This window comes from Typopeltis vanoorti, chromosome 9 (genome assembly GCF_054136105.1).
Source record: "Typopeltis vanoorti isolate ZY-2024b chromosome 9, IOZ_Tvanoo_1.0, whole genome shotgun sequence".
In the NCBI taxonomy this organism is placed as follows: domain Eukaryota; kingdom Metazoa; phylum Arthropoda; class Arachnida; order Uropygi; family Thelyphonidae; genus Typopeltis; species Typopeltis vanoorti.
The window spans coordinates 134,796,862-134,823,000 of record NC_143557.1 but is presented as its reverse complement, the minus strand read 5'-3'; the positions used below and the strand labels follow the sequence as shown (position 1 = coordinate 134,823,000).

The 26,139-nt window shown below is 35.9% G+C and overlaps 1 protein-coding gene across 2 annotated transcripts in view; it reads right to left on the bottom strand.

The window, feature by feature from the left end:
• LOC150103591 (dysbindin-like) overlaps positions 1-26,139 on the bottom strand; it is a 128,352-nt gene that overhangs the window by 70,240 nt on the left and 31,973 nt on the right. For both annotated transcript variants that reach the window (XM_090397904.1, XM_090397906.1), the window contains one exon: positions 23,651-23,711. In XM_090397904.1, the coding sequence (XP_090254030.1) occupies positions 23,651-23,711 (61 nt within the window). The remainder of the gene's footprint in view (positions 1-23,650; positions 23,712-26,139) is intronic.

Genomic DNA, 26,139 nt, shown 5'->3' with positions numbered 1-26,139 from the left:
CAATTGTCATGTTAAAAATAGGACATCATTGTTACTGTAAGAAAACTATCTATATGAAAGAATGTTTCTCTTCTATTATAAATAGAATTTAGCTTTGATGTAGTTTCTAAATAATTAATTAAAAATTAATTATTTAGACATTCATATTGCTTGATATAATGCCCCATTAACACCATATAACTATAGCATTTCAAATAGCTTCTCTCTTGGCACCCTATCATATGCCTTTTCCAGATCTACAAAACTTAAATACAAATCTTTGTTATATTCCCATGATTTCTCAACTGCCTGTTGTAAAGTGAATTACTAATGATAGCTTCTATTTGGCCTGAATTCAGCTTGTTCTTTACCAAGCTTTTCTTCCACAATCCTTCTCAACTGTTTCTCAAGTATACTTGTGTAAATCTTACCAAGAACACTCAGCAGGGAAACACCTCCATAATTCTCACAATCAGTTTTATTTCTGAACTTCTGAACTATGCAGTGCAGCCACTGTAAGACTTTTATACCTCCATACTTGAGCATTTCTGGTCAAATATTCTATTCCTGCTCCTTTTCCACATTTTAGGCTTTTGATGGCTTTTTCTACTTCAAGTATGGATATGTATTCCTGACTGCATGCCTGGCAAGTGTTTTTTAACACTGTGCTGTCATCACTGCTTGTTTCCTTTAGCAATTTTTCAAAGTAATTACTCCATACTTCAAGGATATCTTTTTCTCCTGTTTTCATGTCACCTTTATCATCTTTAATTCCTTTAACAGCACTCTTTCCTCCATTTCTGAGCTTCTTCAACATTATATATATTTATATAAATCTGAAAGACAAACTTTCAAAACTAATATATGTTTTTATATATATATTAGTTTTGAAAGTTTGTCTTCTGTGTGTGTCTTAATAAATAAATATATTTTTTTTAATTTGGCATTGAGTTAATCATTCACAAATCTAAAATAATTGTCAGTGAACTTGTGATTTTTCCTTACTATTCATGTATAAAAATATATGTAGGCACAAAATGTGTTAACAGTATAAGGTCTTAATCTGAACCCTACAGTTCACTTCATGAAAGTCAGAATGAGTTTAGGGAAAGACCAACTATTCATTTTCGGTATAGGAATTGATAGTCGTAGTTATGGAATAGGATGCAATAATTGTCTATCAATATTTAGTGTCAAGTATTTCCAGGAGAATGTGACTATAACATTTGTAATCACTGCTGAAGGTGAGCTAAAAATACGAGAAATTCTTTGTGAGATACTCTGGTTTCCACATGATTTGTGTAAGATATTAAATATTAAATCTAGTATATATTAAATGGTAATCAACAAATAAATGTATTAAAAAAAACATACAAACAAAAGCATGCATGATGAATGCAGTCACTTCCAGAATGGAATTGCAAATTCACAGACATGGTATTTCCTAACATGCACCCTCAAAGGGTATGAGGCATGATAGCGCTACATAAGCTTACATTATTATGAACCTTCTATCAACGGCTTTCTCCAAATTAGCCTGTTATTTGTCAGGATTCCAACATTTTCAGATCTTATATTTTGGCTTCTAAGGCAATTCTAACTGCATCAGCCAGCCTAAATCTTGATCGTCCTCTGGACCTTTTTTACCTGCCATCCAGGTATTAAATGCCTGTTCTGCTAATCTATCCTTTCCCGTTCTGTTTAAGTGACCATAGAATCTTATATTAGTTGGGCATACATATTCTTAAATGCTCTTTCTTAATATCTTCATTTTTAATATGATTCTGCCGCCGATGTCAATATCACTCCCTAATTTTTCACAGAACCCTCATATCTGAGGTCTCTAGTCTTTGAGCAATTTTAATACTAACACTCAGATCTATAATAGTATTTCTATTGATTTAATTATTAATTAACTATTCCTTGTCACTCACTCACTCTCTCTCTCTCTCTCTCACACACACACACACACACACAGAGTTCCTTGTGTTTGTTGTATACAGTGTAAATAGTTGTCTCGTTGCAAGTTTCATTCCTTTTAAGTTTGTAAGATAGTGAAATAATGCTGAGGAATTTTTTTTACTATGTGGGAAACAAGCCCTACAACTGAAATGTCATTCAATATCTGCACAGAGATCAAATTCCCACTGATGAAACTTCAAAAGTCAAAACTGGTCTGAGTAGTGGCTCTCACTATAGCATTATATAAAGCTGAGAAGGGAGTGCATTGTGTGCATTATTATTATTATTATTACGTGATACCTCCAGGGAGTCCAAAGACTCATCGAAGGAGGGCACCAACTCTACAAATCTGTCTTCACCAACTGCAATGAACCGCAACTACACCAATGCCATCTACCACCCACTACCACCACTAGTATTTTCCAAGACAATCACAAACATCCATGACCATGCAGGGGATTCGAACCTGCAGCCTTTTGGCTGGGGAGTGGATACACTAACCACTTGGCCAACCAGGCCAGCTAATATCTACATTCATTGTCATGAGATACAAAAACCTTCTTGATGTGAAGTTGCTCATTATATGCAAGTTGTAGCTTTAACGAAAGTTGTGGTGTTATGTATATGTGGTTTAATAAACATATTTATTAAAATTTAGCAACAGGTATAGAGAAATAACAGTACATTACTGGTGCAGAATGAAGAAGAAATATTAAATGAGACAGAATACAAGATAATATAACAATCCATTAACAGATACAAGAAAGAACCACCAGCTAGAATGGTAATATCAAATAATTAATTACTTATTTGTGAAGTATATGTGCTGAGGATAAGATTCTCCTACACTTTATAGATTGAGAGACAATCGTTTTGATTTAAATCAGAATAGTGTAATAAAGCCTCTAAACACCTTGAACAGACATTCAGACTTAAAAACTTCTATAGAATTTGAAAAAGATGAAAAGTGAAATCCTTCCAATAAAAAGCATGAAATGATTTATTTGAGCACTATGAATCAGAGAAGGGTGAGAATAGCTATAGTTGATCCTCATATAAATGGCCTTTTTGGCCAAATGGTAAGCATACCCAATAAATATGCTGCAGGTTCAAATCCATCCTGCCGCAGGCATGGATGTTTGTGATCGTCTTTACTTATGGAGATGAATTTCATCACCCAGTGTGAGACTACTGCTTGGCTTATCAGAGGCTTGAAGTGGTTAAAAAAAAAATCCTTAGCCCATCCAAGGTACCAAATGTACTATAGGTTTGCAAATTACCTTCGTAGGTGGGAGTTACACACACACACACACACACACACACACACACACACACACACACACACACACACACACACACACACACACGATTAAGAGTTTAGAAAGCAGAACACCGGAATAAGATAACATTTATCTTAATTGACAACACTATGTTTGTGTGTATGCATATATATATATATACTGGGGAGGGGGCATCAAGTTGTTGATACAAGATGTTATTTACTTTAAAATAGTTTGATTTAAGGCAATGGCAGAAAAGTTGAGCAATGTCGTTTGGAAAGAGATCTTCTATGATCTTAATCACTTCTTCAACTGGTACATTCGTGAATAATGACACTACGTCTAGACTTGCAAGTATATCTGTATTTGATATACCACCACGATTATATGGTGTACCAAAAGTCCATAAAGTCGGAGTTCCACTCCGTCCGATTGCAGACAGCAGAAATTCTCCAACATACCTACTTAGCAAACACCTAGCCAGCCTGCTGAAAGAAAAGATAAAGAAATCGGACTCCTTTATAAGGAATTCTAAGCATTTCGTTGAAAGATTAAAAAGTATCAACATATCAAATACAGATATACTTGCAAGTGTAGACGAAGTGTCATTATTCACGAATGTACCAATTGAAGAAGTGATTAAGATCATAGAAGATCTCTTTCCAAACAACACTGCTCAGCTTTTCTGCCATTGCCTTAAATCAAACTATTTTAAAGTAAATAACAGCTTATATCAACAACTTGATGGCTTAGCCATGGGCAGTCCCTTGTCACTACTGTGCGCAGATCTGTTCATGGAAAAACTAGAAGCTGACATCCTATCCAAAATAAATCTGAAACCATTAGTCTGGTGGAGATACGTAGACGATGTCTTCATCATTTGGAAAGATACAGAAAATGCCTTACATGAGTTCCTCCAAAAAATAAATGCTTTCCACCAAAAAGTTAAGTTCACATTAGAGTTGGAAAATAACAATCAATTACCTTTTTTGGATGTACTAAAAAAAAAAAACAACAGAATGGACAAATCAAGCTCACAATCTACTGCAAACCTACAGACACTGGACGCTATCTTCACTTTAAATCTACTCACCATTATGCACAAAAACTTAGCATTATACATATGCTTAAAAATAGAGCAACAAATATCATCACAGAAGAAAATAGATCTGCTTGATGAGCTCTCACTCATATCTAAAACTCTAATAAAAAATGGTTACCCGAAAAATATTATTCAAAGGATTCTCAATAGAAACCGCCCACAGCGACAGCCTCAAGTTTCACAGTATACATCGTCCATCGTCATACCTTATGCCGGCTCGGTTTCAATGAAAACAGCAAAAATCATGAGGTCTTTTAACATCAGGGTTGCTTTCAAACCTATTTTAACTACAAGACACGTGTTAAGATCTCCTAAGGACAGCATCGCCTTCTACAAGTACGCAGGTGTATATAACATCCCATGTTCCTGTGAACTGAATTATATAGGCCAAACATCACGAAGCCTAGAAATCCAAAAAACAAAACATATAGGAGATGTCAACAACAACAGAACAAACACCTCAGGATCAGCCCATCGTTTCTTGATTTCGAACCACTCCATTGATTGGGAGAACAGCTCCATGCTGTACATTGAAGAAGATTTCAGATGTAGAAACTTTAAAGAAGCTGCAGTGGTACTCCGGACAGGAGACAATCTCAACAATATCGAGATTGAATAAATATCATGCTTAAAATGAAGCATGATATTAAAAGACATTTAGAATAGCTTAATAAATTCACTATGTTTAGCAGAACTCAATTTCGCAAAAAACCATAAAACGTGATCTACAAACAATGACTAAGTATCCACGCTCCATGCTCTTAATGGCATGCGTCTTTTCAATTTTAATTTAATTTTACTGTCGTTACTGCATTCTTTTTTAGCATTTAATGTTAGTGAAGTCCTGAAGAAGCCAGATGTTAGTGAAGTCCTGAAGAAGTCCTGAAGAACCCTTGTAGTTTTGCCAGCTTAAGTCTGGCAAAACTACAAATTTTGCCAGACTTAAGCTGGCAAAACTTGTAGACGATTGTATACATATATTTATAAAGAATCATGATCCAATAATAAATCCAAAGAAAATGTCTTATACCTTTCCAATGTCATTAAATGTAAAGATGAAATAATAATGGACCAAGGACTGAACTCTCAGATATACCACTGTTCACCTTAAATTTGGCAAACTCACTTCCACTATACACCACTTTTTGATATCTGTCAGTCAGCCATCATCTTATCCAAACTAAAAGTTTATAATCCAATCCTATATGCTCCAACTTAATTTACAGCCTTCCATGCTGTATTCTGTCAATTTAGCGAAAGCTTTAGCAAAGTCCAAAGGTATCGTGGTGTATCTATACTCTTTTTCAGATTATCTTGAAAGTAAAGAAATATACTACAGGCTGTACCACTTCCAAAGGTAGCAAGATATTAGTTCACTGTTACTATGACAACAGTGATGTGCATCACGTTTGTAACTAAGCAGATGCATAGAAAATCCTCTAAAAGCTATGAAGGTAAGAAAAGCTGGAAATATAGGCTTATTCCGCTACTTCCAAGATAACATGAAAAAGAGTATAGTCCCCTTATCTAACTCGATGTGCCATTTTGATGAGCAAGTTGCTCAAAACATGAACTTCTTTTAGTAAACTCAAGCTGTTCATTTCAAAGTATAGATTCTCAGTCAACCCTTTTTATGTATCTAAGCTCTTGCCAACTTTTCCAATATCTTCACCACCACTCCAGAGATACTAATAGTTCAATAGTTAGACACATCAGTCTTTGTGCTACCCTTGTGCAATGGGAAGATAATCCCGTTGTACAAGTGTGGTACAAATCTTTTCTATGCTGAAACTAACTTCAATTATACACCCAAGTCAAAGGAAAAGTAAGTTCAGTTGAACACTCTTTTAGCATCATATCAGATCCTACTGTCAAATTTTTATTCAGTTTATACAACAGAAAACAGAAGAAACAAAAGTGTATGAGGAAGATGTACTCTCTAGTACCTCCTCTTCATACACCTATCTTTCTTCATTCAGTGTAGAAGTAGCAATGATCTCCATGTTGCATACGCTAGGTTTTATCCAAATGTGCACTCATTAGCTGAACAATCTCTTCTGCATCAGCAACCTGCATTCAATAATTATTCTCTCACATTCATTCTCTCTTTTACTTGTAACATAATGACAGAATTTTTTTTGAGTTGTCTTTAGCTTGAAGATCCAGTTTTTTTTTTTTTTTTTTTTTACATGCTTTGGCTTATCTGTAACTCTTCTAGCTTATGCTTTATAATATACATAACTAGCATCATCCTTATGCACATGGTATTCCTTCCACATAATCTTTATCTTAAAAATCTCTTGCTTAATAAGATTGCACATCCATTTGCACTCCTACCCTATTTATTCTTTCAACTCTAGGGATACATTCTGATATTGCATCATTTGAGCATTTTTATATTATGCTTTAAATGCACTGCCAATATCTTTCCCATGACTGAACCTAGTAATCTCCTCAGCTGGTCATAATTTCTTGTTTTGTAGTTCAGCAAGTAACCTTTCTGAATGAAACATCCATATACTTACCCACTTCTCAGGTCAGTATTGCATGATTACTATCGCTAACTAGCATAACATGTAACCTCTAAGTGAAACCCACTCTGACACTATAATCAGATATAACAGTCTTTGACCTCCAGTAAACATGCTGTTTAGGGAAGTTGTCTTGCAACAGTTCAAAAATTTGGCTTCATTCTTCTCATTAAATTTCAATGCTACACAATCAATGTTTGGATAATTAGTCACCCATAATGATTACTTGTTTAGCATCCATCAGGTTGATTTGCTGATGCATTTCATTGTCAACAGCTAGGTACTGAAACTAGTGATTGACTAAGTCTGTAACAACACCTCACCATGTATTTGATACTGCTAGACTCTACTTCATACCAGATAGCCTCAAACTCACTGCTACATGGAAAACTGTTACTAATATTGCAATTATAGCTTTCTGTCCTAACTGGAATCAAATCAATCAACAGTATTAATATCACACCCTCTCCTATCTTGTTTATCCTTCCTAAATAAAACTATACCCTTTACACTCCATATCAATTAGTATATCTGCTTCAGAGAGTCCAGTCTTATTAATGTTCACAATTTGAAGCCACAAGGTATTTGCCAAAGGCAACAAACTTAACTCCTTTATTCCAGATATTCCTGGCATTTGTGTATACACATAAGTTACTTCCATGCTTTTTTTTTGTGTATTTACCTCTGTAGTCTACATGACCTAGCTGGACAACTTTCAGATCTCTATTCATATCTAATGTTTCACTTATACATATATACCTGTACATAACAAATTCAAACCAGACAAACATACAATCATCTTTACATCATAATCATCTCCATGATTAAGTACATAGTAACATAATACAGTTGCATAACTTACTCACTCTTACACATACATTCTCGCCATTCCTCCCATCATGATCAAGTTTTTCTGACTTTCCATATTTGGTCACAAACCAATAAATAATTTATCCACACTCCTGATAGCAAATGAATTCAAATGCAAAGACTTGTAAGACTTTTTTATATGGGATATCTATAGCTATAGAATAACACGCATGCCACAGTAAATAACTTTATTACGTAAATATTTTGTCTTATGTATCATAAGACTTTGTTAGTTGTACTAATGATGTACAACTAAATTCAAACTGAAACAGTAGTGCACATGTTTATTTTCCAATTTAAGCATATGCAGTACTGTTAAACATGCACTCATGAATTCATGAGCTCCAGACTTTTATCTCCTCAAACTTAGACCAACAACTTTCCTAAATCATAAATTTGATGTCCTTGTTGCTAAGCAAATCCAGTCTCCCCCCCCCCCCTCTCTGCTCTAGATAACTGGGTTATCAACGTTTCAAGATGTCCTTTAAATGAAACACTTTAACAGTGTAACAGAGTTTTGCCTTTTAACAGTGAAATACTTATTCTTTCAAAAGGACATGAATTCTCCATAGTTCCAAAAAAATACCATATTTAGATTTCCTTTTTAGCAATGAATGAAATTTATTTAACTTTTCCAGTGAAGAGGCTAATAATCTCCACTTAGAAGTTGCATCCATCCTACTTAAATTGAAGCTTCCACCATCTAACATATCTTCTTCTGAAAAGAAAGCTTTACATTTCCTAAGATGCAACAGTCACCTTGTTATCACCAAAGCAGACAAGGGCAAAACTACAGTAGTTTTGGACTCTGCAAATTAAAGAAGAAAAATTTCTCTTTTACTATGAAATCATTTAACCTACCAGGAACTGGATCATAACACCATTAACAGGCAACTTAAGAAAGTAAACTCCCTTCTAGATGAAGTTATAAGTTTAGATGCAGACACCCACAGTAAAGTTAAAAACATATTTTGCAAGAACACCCAGTTTCTAAAGCCTAACAAAGATCCATAAGAAAGACATTCTTGTCCAACTGATTATAGACTGCATTGATTCATCTATGTATCGCATAGCCAAATATTTGGCAAACCTACTGAAATCATATATAGGCAAGTCTCGCTCTTAATTTTAAAAAACTCTTCAGATTTCTTAGACAAATTAAAAAATGTTTCCATACAACCTACTGACCTTATGCAGAGCTTCAATGTAGAATCACTATTTATAAATGTACTTCTCAAAGAGACTTTACAACTACTTTGTGAAATATTCCCACAAGAAATAGTATAACTGTTTGAATTTGTGATGCATTCTGGATACTTTGTTTGTCAAAACAAATTCTAAAAACAAGTAGAAGGAACTGCCATGGAAAGTCCACTCTCCCTTGCTTTAGTCAACTTTTATTTAGAGCATTTAGAAGAAATCTTTTTTCATCTATACACCCTCAACCTTCATTTTGGGTTAGATATACAGAATACTTTTGCGGTATGGCTTCAGAATATAGATACCTTACCAACATTTTTAGCTACTAAAAATACTTTACATCCTCATATCAAATTCAATATGGAAATTGAAAGAGACAACAAATTATCTTTTCTAGACGTTCTTCTCATCCGCTCACCATCCATCAGGTAATTTAACATCAGTTTATAGCCTACTTTCACTGGATATTACATTCTTTAACAATCTGCACATCCTCCTTCTCAAAACACAGGAATTATAAAGTGTTTAATTTGACGGACTGATAATTGTTCAACTTCCCACCATTTACAAGAAGAACTCTCAAATATCAAATAGTATAAAATTAAATGGCTTCTCGGAAAGAACGAACCACACAACATCTATTTAACTCCTACAAACCTAACCCAAACACCAAGGAATCAATACTAATTCAATAATAATAGGTTTATGTTTCTTTCTTGACCTGTTTTTTATCACTTTATGTATGCCAAGATGGAAGCCAACAGTCAAGTTGGTGAAACTAGTCAGCTTAATTTGTTATTAAAATGTCAGCCAATATATCCCACTCTAATTATTGAATTAAAGTCGGTAGTTGAAAAAAATAGAATTATAAGGAATCAATATGTTGAGTTCCAGTCCCATACATCTCGGGAATTTCAGAACCAATTTCAATAATTCTGAAAAAATATGATTTAGTAGTGACTTTTATTCATATTAATAAACTCTCAACATATTTCCCCTCTGCTAAAGATAAATGCTCTCCTAAGTCTCTTCAGGTGTATTACCAAGTTCCATGTGATTGCCATCTTTCCTACTTCGGACAAACTGGATGCTTAATAGAAAAAGGAATACAAGAACATCAATCATATATTTTCCACAAAAAATCCAATAACTCTGGATTAGCAATGTTGTACAAATCTGAATGCTTATTTAAGGAGAGTGCTGAAGCCATGCTTCACCGCCCTAACTTGAATCAGAATGGATGCCAATCCTTATCAAAAATATGGGAAAGTTTGATTAGAATAACACATCATTAAAGTTTTTTTTTTTTTTATTTATTTTTACTAATTAAGACCAAGGATGATATTTTATAAAGAAATAAGGTCTTAAGAAACCAGCAAGGTACTACATCTATCTGATGATCTGTTGAGTATGATATTATAAGTTATATATATATATATATATACACACACACATACATACATACATACTGGAGATTCAGTGGCAAGTCCTGAAGAAAAAACTGATTCAGCCAGAGAGGCATGTGGTGAGGTTGTCTGCAAGGATAGAAAAGTCAGAACTCCATGGTGGATGCAGGAAGTTAAAGACACAGTGAAAGAAAAGAAGAAAGCGTATCAAAAGTTCCTGGTAAATAAGTCAGCTTGTGCTCTTAGAGAATACAGAGACAAATGTAAGAAAGCTAAATACTGGGTAAAACTAGGTAAACAAAAGTCATGGAAAGACATTGGTAAGAACAGAAAATAAATATCAAGAAGGTGGCAAGAAGGGTGTTGTTGAAGAAGCTTAGAAATGGAGAAAAGAGTGCTGTAAAAGGAATTAGAGTTCATAAAGATGACATGAAAACAGGAGAAAAAGATATCCTTGAAGTATGGAGTAATTCAAAAAATTGCTAAATGACACAAGCAGTGATAGCACAGTGGTAAAAAACACACAATAGGCATACAGTCAGGAATACATATCCATACCTCAAGTAGAAAAAGCCATCAAAGGTTTGAAATGTGGAAAGGCAGCAGGAGTAGACGATATTCGACCAGAAATGCTAAAGTATGTAGGTATAAGAGTCTTACAGTGGCTGCACTGCATAGTTCAGAAGGCCTGGATAGAGGAACGAATTCCAGATAATTGGAGTAGAGCTCTCGTATATAAAAAGGGAAAAAAGCTGAATGTTAGAATTGGGAGGTATTTCTATACTGAGTGTTCCTGGTAAAATATATGCAAGTATACCTTGAGAAACAGTTGAGAAGGATTGTGGAAAATAAGCTTGTTGAAGAACAAGCTGGATTCACACCAAATAGAACCTATCAGGATCAGATTTTAACTTGACGACAAGTGTTCTCTGCCAGGTTGGCAGGAAAACGACCCAGAGGAAGACTAAGATATAGGTGGATTGATACGGTACAAAGTGCCTTAGATGAAAGAAATATAAGATCTTATAATATTGGAATTTTGACAAGTAACAGATTGATCTGAAGGAAAATTGTACACAGAAAGTTAGTAATGATGTAAATTTTTCATGTAGTACTATCATATCCTGTACACCCCTTGAGGGTAATAATGGCAGGAATTTGATGATGATGACAGGGAGATGAAAAATCATGGGAATATAACAAAGATCTGTATATAAGTGTTGTAGATCTGGAAAAGGCATATAAAAAGATGCAAAGAGAGAGAGAAGCTATTCAATACGCTACAGTTATATGGTATCCATGCAGCATTATATAAAGCAATACTTAGTCTTTTATAGAGTTGTAAGTCATCAGTTAAAATTAAAGGAAGTATAGGAAGATGGTTTAATATTAAATCTGGTGTCAGACAAGGATGTACATTATCCCCTCTGTTATTCATTATCTATATGGATCACATTATGAAGGAAAGTGGTATTAAAACGGAAATCAAAATTGGATATGTTAATGTCAACTCTTTGCTTTATGCGGATGATGTTACTTCTAAATAAATCTGCTCAAGTCTGCAAGATTCATCATCATCAAATTCCTGCCATGTACCATCAAGGGGTGTATAGGATATGATAGTACTACATGAAAAATTTACATCATTACTAACTTCTTATCTACAATTTTCACTGTGTTATCTGTCAAGACTCCAGCATTATCAGATCTTATATTTCTATCTTCTAAGGCATTTTTTACCATATCAATCCAACTATTTCTTGGTCTTCCTGTCGGTCTTTTTCCTGCCAATCTGGCAGAGAACACTTGTTTTGCTAATCTTTCCTCGCCCACTCTGTTTAAGTGACCATACCCCCCTGAGATTAGCTCTGCTAACGCATTCCTTGATGCTGACATTGTGAAGTTCTTTGCCAATATCCTCATTTTAAATTTAATATTACCATTGATGCCATCTGTTCATGCCCCTAATCTTTCTCAGGATTCTCATATCTGCAGTCTCTAGTCTTTGGTCAAGTGTTTTACTTCTGACCTAGCTCTCAGATCCATCATCAACATCATCATCAAATTCCTGCCATGTACCCTCAAGAGGTGTACAGGATATGATAGTACTACATGAAAAAAATTACATCATTACTAACTTCCTATCTACAATTTTCCTCCAAATCAGTCTGTAACTTGTCAGGACTCTAACATTATCAGATCTTATATTTCTATCGTCTAAGGCACTACTGTATCAATCCACCTATATCTTGGTCTTCCTCTGGGTCGTTTTCCTGCCAACCTGGCAGAGAACACTTGTTTTGCTAATCTTTCTTTGCCCATTCTGTTTAAGTGACCATACCACCTGATTAGCTCTACTAATGCATTCCTGGATGCTGACAATGTCAAGTTCTTTCCTAATATCTTCGTTTTTAATATGATATTGCCATTGATGCCATCTGTTCACACCTCTAATCTTTCTCAGGACTATCATATCTGCAGTCTCTAGTCTTTGGTCAAGTATTTTACTTTTAACCCAGCTCTCAGATCCATAAGTTAAAACTGGTTTGAACACTGTCTTGTATACAACTAATTTAGTATTCCAACTAATTTCTCTCTTATTCCATATGAATTTATTCAATTGACTTTCCACCATACCAGCTTTGCTGATTCTGTTGTCTATTTCTATATTTAATTTACCATCTTCAGTAAAATCGTGCCTAAGTAGCTGAAATGTTTTACTTGTTCCGCAGGTTCTCCATTCACAACACAGTTAACATTTTCAATAATTCTGCCTATTTTCATTGTCTTTGTCTTTTTATGCTGACTTTCATACCATATCTATTACAACAGCAATTGAAGTTAGTCAGAGAATCTTGCAGACTTGTAGTGGATTTATTTAGGAGTATAACATCATCCGCATAAAGCAATGAGCTGACATTAACAACTCCAATTTTGATATCATGTTTAATACCACTTTCCTTCATAACGTAATCCATATAGATAATGAATAACAGAGGGGATAATGTACATCCTTGTCTCACACCAGATTTAACATTAAACCATCTTCCTGTATTTCTTTTAATTCTAACTGCTGACTTACGACTCAAATAAAGACTAAGTATTGCTTGATATAATGCCCCATTGACACCATATAACTCTAGCGTATTGAATAGCTTCTCTCTTGGCATCTTGTCATATGCCTTTTCCAAATCGACAAAAATTAAATACAGATCTTTGTTATATTCCCATGATTTCTCAACTATTTGTTGTAAAGTGAAGATCTGATCCTGACAGCCTCTATTTGGCCTGAATCCAGCTTGTTCTTCACCAAGCTTTTCTTCCACAATTCTTCTCAACCATTTCTCAAGTATACTTGCATAGATCTTGCCAGGAACACTCAGTAGGGAAATACCTCTGTAATTCTCACATTCAGTTTTATTTCCCTTTTTTTGTATATGGGTACTATGAGACGCTACTCCAATCATTGGGAATTTGTCCCTCTGTCCAGGCTTTCTGAACTATGCAATGCAGCCACTGTAAGACTCTTATACCACCATACTTCAGCATTTCTGCTCGAATATCATCTACTCCTGCTGCCATTCCACATTTCAAGCCTTTGATGGCTTGTCTCCTGACTGCATGCCTGGTCAGTGTTTTTTACGACTGTGCTGTCATCACTGCTTGTTTCATTTAGCAGTTTTTCAAAGTAATTACTCCATACTTCAAGGATATCTTTCTCTCCCATTTTCATGTCACCTTTATCAACTCTAACTCCTTTTACAACACTCTTTCCTAAATTCCTAAGCTTCTTCAACAACCTCCAGAATATTTTGCCTCCTTCTTGATATTTATTTTCTATATTCTTGCCAAACTCCTCACTTTTGTTTAGCTAGTTTTACACAGTGTTTAGCATTCTTGCATTTGTCTCTGTATTCTCTAAGAGCATAAGCTGACTTATTTAACAGGAACTTTTGATATGCTTTCTTCTTTTCCTTCACTGCCTCTTTAACTTCCTGTGTCCACCAGGGAGTTCTGATTTTTTTATCCTTGCAGACAACCTCACCACATGCCTCTCTGGCAGAATCAATGAATGTTTTCTTCACAGTTTGCCACTGAATCTAAAAGGTTTGATTCCTGTTCTCAAACTCTTTCATTTTCTTTTCAATAATCTTTCTGTATTTTAGTCTACAGTTCACATCTGAGAGCTGCTCAACTTTTATTCACTTTAAAACTTTCTTACATGTTATTCTTTTCAATATGAAATTCAATTTTATCCTGCTCAAGACTAAATAAGTGATCACTTCCAATTTCAAATCCTCTGTACTTCCAATTTCAAATACTCTAGTGTCCTGCACCAGGGAGAAAATGTCACTATCAACAATAACATAGTCAATGAGACTTTTCTTATTCCTAGCCTCTTCTCTCCATGTGAATTTGTGCACATTTTTATGTTGGAACATGGTGTTAGTAATAACCAGTCCATGTCCTGAGCAGAAATCCAACAGATAATTTCCATTATTATCAGCTTTGCTCTTTTCTCCAAGTTTTCCCAAAATATTTTTGTATGTCTCACAATCATTTCCTACTCTGCTATTTAGATCACCAACAAGGACCAACTTTTCCTTTTTTATATTGTGTCAGTTAAAGCCTCAAAAAACTCCTTCACCTCTACCTTAGTAGAACCTTCTGTGGGACCATAGCCACAAATAAGTTTCATTGTCAAGTTCCCCATTCTCATATTTGCCCACATTACTCTAATTGACACTGACTGACATTCAAGAAGATTGGCCTCGTATTTTGTGTTGAATACTATGGTTACTCCTTCTTTTCCTTGATTGTCATTGCCTGAATATAACATTTTGTATTTATTGCTCAGAAAGATCTCACCAGTTTTGGTCTTTTTTGTTTCAGTCACCCCTATTATGTCGATCTGGTACTTATCTAATTCCACAGTTAGCTCCCTTTCCATTCAGGCTTCTTATGTTGATAGTACTGATCTTTAACTCTGGTGATGTTGAGTTGGGGTGTGTTTTCAGATTTGTACCAGTAGCTGACTTTTCGCTGTTTGCCCTAGTTCCCTGGCGAAAACAACGGGGACCTTGTTTAACTGGGTGATGCCCCAGCCGGCATGAAATTTTGTCATGTTGTACCATCATTTGCATTTTGGTTTAAGCCAATAAGAATACAATTTGGTCAGCTAAATCCCAAATTGCCAGTCCATCCTCGTTCGTTCAGTATATAGGTAGATACCCAACGGGGTGCACCACGAGAGGGTGAGGATTGGACATTAGGTCAGAAGCCCTGGTCGGTTCTCCGCATTCCTTTAAAGGCTATGTGGAGGTCACCTCGCAATTATACAGCTCTGACCCTTTAGCACCCCCTCAAGATTCCTTGACTAAATTTGAATGACTGTTGTAATAGATATGGTAAGAAGGTCATCAATAACAAGACAAGACAATGAAAATAGGAAGAATCATTGAAAATATCAACTGCTGTGTGAATGGAGAACCTACAGAACATGTGAAACATTTCAGCTACTTAGGCATGATTTTTAGTGAAGATGGCAAATTAAATATGGAAATTGACAACAGAATCAATAAAACTGGTATGGTAGGATGTCAACAGAACAAATTTATATGGAATAATAGAGAAATTTGTCAAAACAGTAAATTAGCTGTATACAAGACAGTGCTCAAACCAATTTTAACTTATGGATCTGAGAGCTGGGTCAGAAGTGAAACTTGACCAAAGACTAGAGACCGCAGATATGAGAGTCCTGAGAAAGATTAGGGGCATTAACAGATGGCATCAATGGCAATATCAAATTAAAAATGAGGATACTGGCAAAGACCTTACAATGTCAGCATCAAAGAATGCATTAGCAGAGCTAATCTCAGGTGGTATGGTCACTTAAACAGAGTGGGCGAGGAAAGATTAGCAAAACAAGTGTTCTCTGCCAGGTTGGCAGGAAAAAGACTGAGAGGAAGACCAAGAAATGGATGGATTGATATGGTAAATAGTGCCTTAGAAGATAGAAATATAAGATCTGATAATGCTGCTGGAATCTTGACAGACAACAGAGTGATTTGCAGGAAAATTGTAGATAGGAAGTTATTAATGATGTAAATTTTTCATGTAGTACTATCATATCCTGTACACCCTTTGATGGTACATGGCAGGAATTTGATGATGATGATATACAGTGGTGTTTCATACGCTTCTAACTTTGAACGTTCCAGAGTTCAAATGCTTGAGAACGCGAGAAATCTGATTCGCATTTTGAATGGCATTTCTAAGTTCGAATTATATTCCAGGAACTCAGAGTCATATAACATTAGACAGTTTCAGCACGCCATGGGGCATGATTCTCCCTCACTCACTTCCCCGTGCCTGCACAGTGTGTGTGTCTGTCACAGTCCGCTCTGCGTTGTCCCTTTCTTTACACAGCCTAGTCATTGCGCAATACGTTTGTGTAGAGAATTTTTAACTGTTTTGGGCATTTTTTTTTATTGCCCATGACATCCAAGAATGTAGAAAGAACAAAACCTAAAAGAAAAGTTGTAGTATCGACAATTCAGATGAAAAAAGAAATTATCATGAAACACGAAAGCGGTACACGTTTGACGGATCTGGCAATGATGTTTAAAATATCAAAGTCAACAATAAGTAATATTCTTAGGAATAAGGAAGCAATAAAAGCAACAAATGTGGCTAAAGGTATGAAAACATTGACCTCCAGGAGATCACATGTTATTGAAGAGATGGAAAAACTCCTTTTACATAAACAAGAAGCAATTATGTGGTAATGTTATTACCGAGAGAATTATTTGTGAGAAAGCCAAACATCTGCATAGTGAACTTAAGAAACACACACTTGAGACCAGTACTGAAAATTGGGAGTTTAAAAGAAGTAGAGGCTGGTTTGATAAATTCAAAAAACGAACTGGGATCCATAGTGTTGTCATGCATGGAGAGGCTGCGAGTGCCAATGTAGAAGCGAACAAATTTGTAAAAACCTCTAAGGAGTACATGGATAGTGAAGGATTTGTATCTCGATAGGTTTTTAATCATGATGAAACAGGTCTTTTTTTGGAAAAAAATGCCCAAAAGGACCTATATCACAAAAGAAGAAAAGATGCCACCGGAATATAAACCTATGAAAGATAGAATTACTTTGCTGCTTTGTAGTAATGCTAGTGGAGCCTGTAAGATAAAGCCTTTGCTCATTTACCATTCTGAAAATCCACGCGTTTTTAAAAAGAACAGTCATAAAGTGCAAATTCTGTGTTATGTGGAGGGCCAACATGAAAGCGTGGGTTACCAGAGAGTTTTTCACTGAGTGGATTTATCAAGAATTTGCTCCCACTGTAAAAGCTTATCTTACTGAAAAAAATCTACCATTAAAAGCTCTTCTAGTGATGGACAATGCTCCTGCTCATCCACCAAATTTAGAGGAGGATTTAGTTAGTGAATTCAGTTTCATCAAGTTCAAGTTTTGCCGCCCAATACCACTTCTATCATACAACCCATGGACCAGCAAGTGATTTCAAACTTCAAAAAACTGTATATTAAGGCTGTGTTTCAAAAGTGCTTTGAAATAACCAATGCCACAGAACTGACTCTTAAAGAATTTTGGAAAGAGCATTACAATATTCTTCATTGCTTAAGGATCATCGATAAGGCATGGAAAGAAGTTTCTATTAAAACAATGATTTCTGCTTGGAAAACACTCTGGCCAGATTGTATTTCAGCCAGTGAAGTAGTAAGTGTGAAAAAGAGTCTGTTGTAAATGAAATTGTATCTTTGGGTAAAGCTATGGGATTAGAGGTGAGTGATGAGGATGTAGAGGAGTTAATAGATGATCATAAAACCGAACTCAGCACAGAGCTTACATCTTCACAATCAATATTCTTCACTGTTATTTTTGTTGTAATAATTAAAATTAATAAAATAAATATAAGATTATTTTATTTTTTTTTTTTTAAGTTATTAACATTAAAAACCCTAAAATAAATAAAAAAAAAAAATGATTGAAATTTTTTGGATATGGGAACGGATTATTTCGCTTTCCGTTATTTCTTATGCAAAATCTTGATTCGGATTGCGAACGAGTTTCCGGAATGAATTAAATAAGAACTACGAGCCACCACTGTGTGTGTCTGTGTGTGTGTGTGTGTGTGTGTGTGTGTGTGTGTGTGTGTGTGTGTGTGTGTGTGTGTGTGTGTGTGTGTGTGTGTGTGTGTATGCACTTCATTTTTATAGTGTTATGATTAACCTTTTCTTTAGTTAAAGCATAGAGGTATTGGCGATTTAACATCACGTGGCTCATTCTATTTAAAATAAATCAATTGTTTGCATTCTACCGTGTAACAACTGTTTTTTAAGCCACTGACGATGGTCTGTTAATTTCAGGCTGAAATATATGGAAATATATTTAATAAATACTATTTTACCCTATACTTTCATGTATACGAGAGTGGGCTGAAAAGTTCTCGGCCTCAACCATAGATGGCAACACTATTGGCAAGAGTTTTTTTTCTAAGTTGGTACATCTTAGGGCTAATGGGGGTCTTAAATTCATGTACACTAATACTAGGAGTATTAGGAACAAGAAGGAAGAGTTTTTGGCCATGGTTGGCACTTCCAGAACACAGGTCATTGGTATTAGTGAATCATGGCTGACTGTAGATGATATAGCTAGTGGGATTGAATGTGATGGGTATAGTGCGTTCAGGAATGACAAGGAGAATAAAATGGGGGGAGGAGTATTGTTGATGATAGCTGATGAGCTACAGCCAAGGAGAATAGAAGTTGAATTGCAGGATAGAGAAAAGAGCACATTTGAGCCCATTTGGTGCGAGATTGTGGCTAGCAGAACTAAATATACAATTGGGTGCTGCTATAGACCAGGTGATGGAAAAGATGGTGGTGACAGTATGCACAAGCAAATAGAAGAAATGAGTGGAAGGAGGGTGATTATTATGGGAGATTTCAACTATGGTCGCATTGACTGGAGTGAGGAGAGGACGCACGGGAGGAAGGAATTGGATTTTATGCAGTTATTAAGGGATAACTATCTGTGACAGCATGTAATGGAAAATACTAGGGGTCAGAGAGTGCTTGACCTAGTAATTACATCTGAGGATTTGGCTGTAACAAATATGACCACATTGCCACCAATCGGTGAGAGTAATCATACGGTCTTGACTTGGGAGGTGGCTAAAGGTGTAGAATTTTTAATTAAGACAGGGTACATGTGGAAATATCGGGCTGGAAAGTATGACAAGCTTAGGAGTTTGATTGGCTCAGTGCCATGGCATGTACAAATGCAAGGACTAGAAGTTGATAATGCATGGGAGGTAGTTAAGAAGTGCTTGCATGAAGCAATGGCTAACTGTATACCTAGAGTCCGAATAATAAATCAAGTAGGGGTTAAATGGATGAATAACACCATTAAGCTTGAGCTGCAAAAAAAGAAACAACTATGGAGGAAATTTAAGGAGAAAGGTGACCGGCAGGCACATGAACGGTATAAAGCGCAGTCCAGAAGGGTGACGAGTGTGGTAAGAAAAGCAAAAAAGGATTACGAAAGAACATTGGCCATGCAGGCTAAAGAGAATCCTAAACAGTTTTTTAGATATGTAGCAAGTAAAAGGAAAATTGTACATGGCAGAATGATTTTAAAGAATGCCGATGGTAGGGAGGTAACTGAATCAGTTGAGATAGCTGAGTTACTGAGTGAGCACTTTGCAAGAATATATCATCCAGGTGGTGACATTGCAGAAACGAATAAACCAGTAGATTATACGGGAAATGTGGTGAATGAAGTGGAGGTGAGTAGTCTATTGCATAACCTTAATGTCAATACATCTGTTGGATTCGATGGTATACCAGCTCGTGTAGTACGAGAAGCAGCTAAAGAATTGTCAGTACCCTTGACCATTTTGTTTAATTTGAATCTCGGGTCTGGGTTAGTCCTGAGCGGGTGGAATGAGGGGAAAATAGTTCCACTGCATAAAGGTGGTTCCAAGACTGCTGTTGTAAATTACCGACCAATTAGCATATCAGGAATCATTGTCAAGGTCTTAGAGAAATTAGTCAAGAAAAGAATACAGGATTGGATAGATGAAAATGGAATATTGTATGGGGGACAACATGGTTTTGTGAAGGGTAGATCATGCCTCAGTAACTTGCTCACGTTTTATAACACAGTGATGGCTGAACTAGGAGTAATGGGTTTACAGTGATACTACTGGACCTTGCCAAGGCCTTTGACAGGATACCACATGGAACCCTAATCAGTAAACTAGAGCAGATGGGGATAGATATAGGGTTGGTGAGATGGATAGGAGGGTGGTTGAAGGAGAGATACCAGAGAGTGGTTTCAGGAGTGGCGTCAAAAAGACGTCTTGTGACTAGTGGAGTGCCGCAGAGCTCTGTTCTTGGACCACTGCTTTTCAATTTGTTCATCAATGATATTGGAAAGGATTTGAGAGGAAGTGTTCACTTCCTCTCAAATCCTGCTGATGATGCAAAGTTGGGTAGAGCAATTGTGAGTGCACAGGATATCAAAATTTTACAGGATGATTTGGATAGTTTGGAGGACTGGGCTAGGAAAAATGGATGTCAGTTTAATGTGGCAAAGTGTAAGGTTATGCACTTTGGGGTGAAAAGAACAGCAGCAGTACATCGCATTGGTGGAACCGTACTCCAGGAGATTGATGAGGCCAGGGATTTGGGAGTGCTGGTGGATAGGGAGTTGAAGTTTAGAGGGCACATTGCAAAAAGTGACTAAAACAGCTCACCGAATCACTTGGCTTACGAAAAATACTTTAACATGCAGAGATAAACAAGTTGTTGTTCCTCTGTATCGAGCCTTGATAAGACCCGATCTGGACTTCTGTGCCCAGTTATGGGCACCAGGGTTTCTTCGTGATGGGGAGGAAGTGGTGAGGGTCCAGAGACGAGTGACCAAGATGATAACAGGTCTGTGGAATGAACCTTATGAGAATAGGTTGAGGATTTGTGGGTTGCAGAAATTGGACGATAGGCGAAGGAGGGGTGATATGATTGAGACATTCAAATTACTGAAGGGTTTTTATAAGATTGATCCAGAAGATATTTTTGAAAATATGACTGGTGGTGGGAGGACTAGGGACCATGCATTGAAGCTGGGCAAGAGCGTGGTTGACAAGAGTGTTAGAGCTAGGTTTTTTACTTGGAGAGTGGCGAATGAGTGGAATAAGCTTCCAGAGTCTGTTGTGGGTGCTACGACCGTGAATGAGTTCAAGGCAAGATATGATAGATACTGTGTGAATGTTGAATAGTTGTTCCAGACATAATGTTAGGGCCTCCTTTGATGAGTCTGTCGACTCCTTGGAGTTTCCAGGAACAATAATAATAATAATAATAATAAAAAAAAATCTGTCATAAACATCCATGTGAAATTGCAAGTCATTCTATCAAGTAATTTGTTTTATACAGGTGTCTGAAGCAAAAGTGTTGTCTGTATTCCTTGAAATGGATAAAATTGAGTGTCGTACAGTTATAAAATTCTTTGTAAAAGAAGGTTTAACACCAAAAGAAATTCATTCGAAGGTCATAAAAGCTTATGGGCACTCTTCTCCTTTGTTTTTGACAATTAAGAAATGGGCTGCTGAGTTTACAAGTGGCCGTACCAGCTTTGAAGATCCTTGTGAAGGATGTCCAAAAAGTGTAACAACACCAGAAATCATTGATCAATTGCACGACACGGTATTGGATCACCGGTGAGTTAAATTACGTGCAATTGCTGAGACTATAAGCATTTCAAAAGAATGTGTAGGATATATTTTGCATGAAGAATTGCAAATAAAAAAGCTTGATGTAAGCAAGCGCAAGATGGGTGATGTGGTTACTCACAGCAGATCAAAAACCCACTCGCATGAAAATTTCTGAACATTGCTTGGGGCATTTTAACAAGAATAAAACTGATTTAGTGCATCAATTTATTACTACGGATGAGACTTGGATTCACCATTACACACCAGAATCCAAAAAGTAGTCAAAACAGTGGACAGAAGCCGGTTGCTCAGTATCAAAGAAGACAAAGTCGGTTCCATCAGCAGGAAAGGTCATGGCATCGGTGTTTTGGGATGCTAAAGGCTTTATGTTTATTAATTATCTTAAAAACGAAGATATTAGGAAAGAACTTGACATTGTCAGCATCCAGCAATGCATTAGCAGAGCTAATCTCAGGTGGTATGGTCACTTGAACAGAATGGAAGAGGAAAGATTAGCAAAACATGTGTTCTCTGCCAGGTTGGCAGGAAAACGACCCAGAGGAAGACCAAGATATAGGTGGATTGATACGGTAAAAAGTGCCTTAGACATTAGAAATATAAGATCTGATAATGTTGGAGTCTTGACAAGTAACAGACTGATTTGGAGGAAAATTGTAGATAGGAAGTTAGTAATGATGTAAATTTTTCATGTAGTACTATCATATCCTGTACTTGAGGGTACATAGCAGGAATTTGATGATGATGAATAATCTTGAAAAGGGTAAATCAATAAGCTGGGAATATTATTCTGATCTTTTAACCAGATTAGATGAAAAAATTTGTGAGAAAAGACCCGGTTTGCAGATGAAAAAAATCATCTTTCATCAGGACAATGCACCTGCCCAGAAAGGTGTTTTGCCAATGGGAAAATTAAGGGATCTGCACTATGAATTGTTGGACCATCCACCCTATTCACTAGATTTGGCTCCCTCTGACTTCTATCTCTTCCCAAAACTAAAACTCTTCCTCGCTGGTCAATGTTTTTCTTCAAATCAAGAGGTGATTGCAGCTGTAGTGGGGTATTTTGCAGATTTTACTGAGAACCACTACAGGGACGGGATAATGGCACTGGAATAAATGTATTAGTCTTAAGGGAGATTATGTTGAAAAATAAAAATAATTTTGAAATTACAAATTCGTTTTTTGATTGATAGACAGAGAACTTTTCAGACCACCCTCATATATTGTATAGAACTATGGCACAAGTTTCTCTAAAAGCAAGTGTCCTAATTGCCTTAGAGCTCTCTCCTGCATATGAAGATTAATTAAGTCTAATCTGTTCAAATTAATCTAGCTTGGTCAGGATCATCTTGCTAGTAGGCATCACTGATATGTTAATACATACACATATTAAACCTACACACACACAAGAGTTTGCAAACTGATACCACAATAGTAACATGTGTGGATAAGTGGTCAAGGAGAAAGAAGAAAGGCGGAATCTGTTAAAAGTCTATTAACAAGATATCATGAGATATGCATATTTTCTAATACAAAGAGATAAACAATGACTTACCTCTGCCCGTTTAGCATTATCATCATCATTTGAATGAATCTCCTCCCATTTAGTTTGAAAACTGCATTAAAAAAAAAATCTTAATATAGCAAAATCATAACTTTTAGATATAGCACAAAACCTAGCAATCACTGTTTCACTAATACAGAAGGAAAGGAATGAACAGATGGACTAGTGTCAGTTTTTCTTCTCCCAGTTTTAGGCCATCATCTTTGTATCAAATGTGCGGGAAAGCTTATGTGTTACATGTTGATTAATTTTAATGGTATAGATGAGAACACAGACTGATAAGAAAAAAACTATTTATTAACTTATTGCTGATATTTCGCTGGTGTTCTATCCAGCATCTTCAGAGCACAAAAACAGTTTGTGTGTTCTGAAGATGCTGGATAGAGTACCAGCAATAAGTAAATAAATAGTTATTTTCTTATCAGTCTGTGTAATCTATATCATTAAAATTAATCAACATCATGAAAGTTTATTTTTCACTTGGTTAGACTATAATAAATTTAGTTTAATCCTTTATTCAAGTGTGTAACCACACTTGGATAAAGGATTAAACTAAATGTATTATAGTCTAACCAAGTGAAAAATAAACTTTCAACATCTTTCTCTATATCTAGAATAATTTAATAAAAACAGGTGGCACACCTTTTGGCAACTCCTATAGGTAAGGATGACCTCACTATTGCTTCTGCTGGGTATCTCCACCTCTGGGCCTGGCTCCCACTGAAGAGACCTCAATAAAGGTCGAAACTAGTCTGGGTAGTGGCCAATCCCTTAATGCATAACATTATACATATCCGCAAGGAGATGTGTTTTACATAATGGGAGATACTGGGATAGGAGTGTTGTTAGCTTGGTCCACCTTTGCTACGAGTTTCCCAGTGTTGTACTACCTTACCCCAGTAAGGTAGTACAACACCATATAAGATATTTTCAGGTGCAAACTTTGTTTGCTCACACTTGGATAAAGGATTAAACTAAATTTATTATAATCAACATTATCTTGTATATTCAGAACAATATCTGATAATACAATGAACTCTGAAAGATATGACTGATTTTATGGAGATGGAGTCAGAAAATCTGACAAAGTATTAAAAAACATTCAATAGGAAAAAGAACTAATTCTTTATTCAAACTTAAAAAAAAATTCCTTATGTATACCTCTGATAACACAAATGCATAGTCCATATTGGACCGACATTTACCTTCAGCCTCTCCCGGTATAAACACATCACATCAATGACTTCCTCAGTCTCTAAAAAACTAAGCATTTTTCTGCTCAAGAAGCTATTTTACACTCACATAGCTAGTAATTTTACACTCACCTAGCTACTAACTCTGTATAAACTCCAAATCTGCCCTTCCTTAGAATACTGTTCATACATTTGGGCTAGTGCACCTAAAACTTCCCTAAAAATTCTTGATGCTGTCCAGAAGAGCAATTTGGCTCAAAGATAATCCTTCCTACACAGACTCATTTCAACTTCTATCTCATAGATACAATGTTTCGACTCTATGTCTCTTCTACAGGTACTTCCATGGCCATTGCTTCAGTGAACTGGCAAACATCATTCCCCTACTTACTGTTGCACCTGTTAAAGCAAAAGCAACCTGCTTCTAGTTGTGATGAAATGCAAATTTCCCTAAAATAGCTTCCATCACACATACACACACAAACACAGTGTTGTGTAAACACAACCCTCTGCCTATACCACTCCTTTGTTTCCGTATATTTCCTTATTAGTAATTGACAATTCCATTTTCTTCCTTCTTTCCTCCTATCTTTTCAGGCTTCTGTTTATTGTAACTATAACTGATAGAAAAATGCATGCATAGTTAACTGAATTATTTTCATAAGTTTACCTTTGTAAATCATATTCATACTAGCATGTAAATTGAACAGTTAAATATACTTAGTGATACTTTCTGTATTTTATGTATATATCACAGTGAGGTGTACCACTAACAGTTTTACACTGCAATATCCTTGCACAGTGAGCTATCAGATGACATGAATATAAGGTTTAAAATTATTTGAAAATAGACCAAGAATTGAGACAACACATCAGGGATAATACTGACAGATTTCCACTTCTATGGATAACAACACTGTAGAGTCAAAAATTCATTTGCAATGCAGGTGCTTAACCATCATCATTTAGATATCTTCAGAGTTGTACTGAGCTTGTAGAGCAGCTTTCTGTGAGCTAAGTGCAGTCAAGGAGTAATGGATGTGTTGTATAACCAGGTATCAGAACTAGTGACAACTGATCATTCCAAATCAGAATCTCATGATAAAAATTCATAAAAATGGCGTTAAACAGCACTAGGAAACGATTAAAAATAGTATTTAATGCTTCCAATATTATTCCAATATTCAGTTACAAAGACATTGGGGAGTACAAAATGAGACTTGTAACATACACACACAAAGATACCACAAAAACAAACTGAAACACAGGATGAAAGACTAGTCCTAA